Raw genomic sequence first — 3,336 nt, forward strand, 5'->3', positions numbered from 1 at the left:
TATTTGTAAGAGAGTTTCTATAGAAGAGTTGGAATGGATGGCTGTCACTATGAGGGATATATGGATGCGTAGGAACAGGTTTGTTTTTTAACAAACTTTTATGAATCCAAGTCAACTCATACAAGGGGCAAGAAGAAGTTTGGAGATGTTCCAGCAGGCTCAAGAGGGGACCAATGTAGCGTTTCATCCTCAAAGTGTGGTGAGAAAACAAGTCAGATGGAAGGCACCAACAGATTTTAGAGTAAAGCTGAATTTGGATGCTGCTGTGGATTTGAAGAATAGCAAAATGGGGGCTGGTATCATCATCCGAGATTCCATGAGGGAAGTTCAGGTTTCTTTATGCATGAGTAAGGTGGGTTTTTTTAAGCCAATTGTGGCTGAGATTCTGGCGTTGTGGAGGGCAGTGGAGTTGTGTGTGGAGTTGAATATGACCAATGTCATCTTTGAAGGAGACGCGTTGGTTGTGGTACAGGCCGTGAACTGCAGTGAAGACTTGTGTTCCTGGTATGGACATTTGATTGATGATATTAGATCTTTCTTTGTTAATAGAGAGGGGTGGGATATTATACATGTTCATAGGGAAGGTAATAAGGTAGCTCACAAATTGGCTAAATTGACTTTATCTTCTATAGAGGAAGTAGTCTGGATTGAAGAATTCCCTGAGAAAGTGCGAAGGGAGTTGTTGTTTGACACTCTTTGTAATGGTTAAATGGTGAAATGAAGTATACGTTTTTACAGTCAAAAAAAAAAAAAAAAAGTACTAATGCCGATGGCCAGTTCCGACCAATTTCACCGATTAAATATATACGAGAATCAAAGAAAATAAAATAGGTATGCAGCTCCTAATTCAAGAAGATCAGCTTTTCAGTTTAGAACCAGAGCTCTCTAGCCAAGGAGATTAGAAGAATAGTTTTAATTAAAGGTTATAAAAATGAAAAATAAAACTTGGAGACACGGGATCGAACAGCGCCCACGTTCCCCTCATATCTTTCTTCCTATATATATTAAATATGCGGGCGCACACACTCTCTCTCTCATGTGGCATTATTGACAAAATGATGTGTACCTCTCCAAGTAATAAATTTAGCCCCTTTCCTCTCTTGTGAGCCTCCATAAATACTCGTATTCTCCTTGCCCTAGTCCCTCTCTCTCTCTCTCTCTCTCTCTCTCTCTCCCGATTCACACCGGCCCCTACGTTTGAAAGGTGCAGCTCAAAGGGGCTCTGTCGACTCTGAAACTGTTTATGTGATCATGGTATGCTCTCTCTCTCTCTCTCGTAAAGTTTTTATATTGGGAGATATTCATAGTTGGTTTTGGTTTTGATGGCGCATACAGGGAATTCAGAAGCCTGCATGGTTGGAAGCCCTCTACGCGCAAAAGTTCTTTGTTGGGTGTTCCTACCACGAAACAGCAAAGAAGAATGAGAAAAATATATGCTGTTTGGATTGTTGTACAAGTATTTGCCCCCATTGTTTGCCTTCACATCGATTCCATCGACTTCTTCAGGTTCGTCGTTATGTATATCATGATGTTGTCAGGCTCGAAGACCTTCAGAAGCTCATAGACTGCTCCAACGTTCAGGTTACCCAAGTTAAACAGAAGTTAATAATTCCAATTATAATTCCAACATATATATATATATTGCTAATTTTGCTGAAGCTCCATTAGGCTTATACAATCAATAGTGCCAAAGTTGTGTTTATCAAGAAGAGACCTCAAAACAGGCAATTTAAGGGGTCCGGGAACTATTGCACTTCTTGTGACAGAAGCCTCCAAGAACCCTTTATCCATTGTTCTCTAGGGTGCAAGGTAATCTGGTGATGGAGTACGTTCTATATAATACGGTTAGATTAATTATAATTAATAAAGTATTTTCATGATTTAATTAATTTCTTAGACATGCATATATATATATATATATATCCAATTAATTATTAAGGTTATACACTAAAAAATGATAACATGCTCCTATACGTAGAAAGGAAAATTTCGTTTTTTGATTCCGAATCATGTATATATGTAGGTGGATTTTGTGCTGAAGCACTGTAAGGACCTCTCTCCATACCTGAGGACATGCAATTCTCTACAACTAAGCCCCGACTTCTTGATCCCACATGAAGACATGGGAGACGAGGAGATGACAAATGAGACACCTCATTCCACAATTGTGGACTCATGTGAGTACGAACCGATGATGAGCACGTCTTCGACGGGCTCATCAGGATCCGAGAATATGAGTCATCTGGCATACACTCAGAATAATATCGTCAGGAAGAAAAGAAGCGGACTTTATCTGTGTGCAAGATCGGCTAATAGGGTTTCTGATCACGAGGATAACATGGGTACCAGCATGAGTAGTAGAAGAAAGGGCATCCCGCACAGATCTCCTTTGTGTTAATTAGACAAAACCAAAGATCACATCTTATCATCATATATGACTAGTATACAATGGTTTTTAATTTTATTTGATAATTTGACTGAATCCTTCAACAAATTAATGCCCTAGATCTTTCTTTCTCTGAAAGTTGAATCTTATTATATATATATATATATATATATATATATAATGTTAATTTAGTCGCTTGGTCGGGGGTTTTGTCTTAATTGGCATCACGTGATTCCCAATTCCAAGTTATGGTCTGTACATTAATTTACTTATAAGGTAACTTCTTCAATATAACATAATATAATATATTTATTAATAACGTTATTAATTGAGGTCCTGAATTAGAGTGTCTGTTGATGATCTGTACCACACTGCATGACATGTAATTGGTTAATTAGTACAGGCCAGATTCATTTGCACAAGTTTTATTTTATATTTGGTATATTTATTCAATGTGTACTGCAAAGTCATTTTGTAAGCGCCAAAAATACAAGGACGAACAGGGAACATGTGAATTGTCCTGCCTGTGCCTATATATCTATATATATATATATATATATATATATAATCTTTGTCGCCTTGTCATGATGGAGGTACTAAAGGCGTTTCCGCCAACTTTGACTACTACAACGTCGCCATCACTGATGATCTTGAGAGAAAGAGAGAGAGAGAGTAATTTGACCAGTCAATCATCCACAGTTTTAACAGCAATGATATATACAAAGAGAATATGGACGAAAAGGTAACTATGTATGAATAATATATCATTTATGATTGTTTCTGATCTGTAAAGCGTTTTTTCTTTTCTTTTTTGTCAGGAAAAAGGAGAAGGAACAGAGATTCGAGTGTACTAGTGATTTCCGTTAATATTGCTGTATATTTAAGGACCCCATTGTGCTATATACTCCTTAATTTACTGATCTTCAGAGTCATGAGTAATCTGATATATA

General features: G+C 37.4%; 1 protein-coding gene across 1 annotated transcript; it reads left to right on the top strand.

The window, feature by feature from the left end:
- The first annotated feature begins 1,087 nt into the window (after positions 1-1,087).
- On the top strand, positions 1,088-2,469 carry LOC109000804. The gene is made up of 4 exons (XM_018977811.2): positions 1,088-1,254; positions 1,336-1,581; positions 1,669-1,809; positions 2,024-2,469. Exons 1-4 carry the CDS (start codon positions 1,252-1,254, stop codon positions 2,396-2,398), a joined length of 765 nt encoding a protein of 254 aa, XP_018833356.1. The 5' UTR covers positions 1,088-1,251; the 3' UTR covers positions 2,399-2,469.
- The last annotated feature ends 867 nt before the right edge of the window (positions 2,470-3,336 follow it).

Source organism: Juglans regia, chromosome 15, assembly GCF_001411555.2.
Source record: "Juglans regia cultivar Chandler chromosome 15, Walnut 2.0, whole genome shotgun sequence".
NCBI classification, from domain to species: domain Eukaryota; kingdom Viridiplantae; phylum Streptophyta; class Magnoliopsida; order Fagales; family Juglandaceae; genus Juglans; species Juglans regia.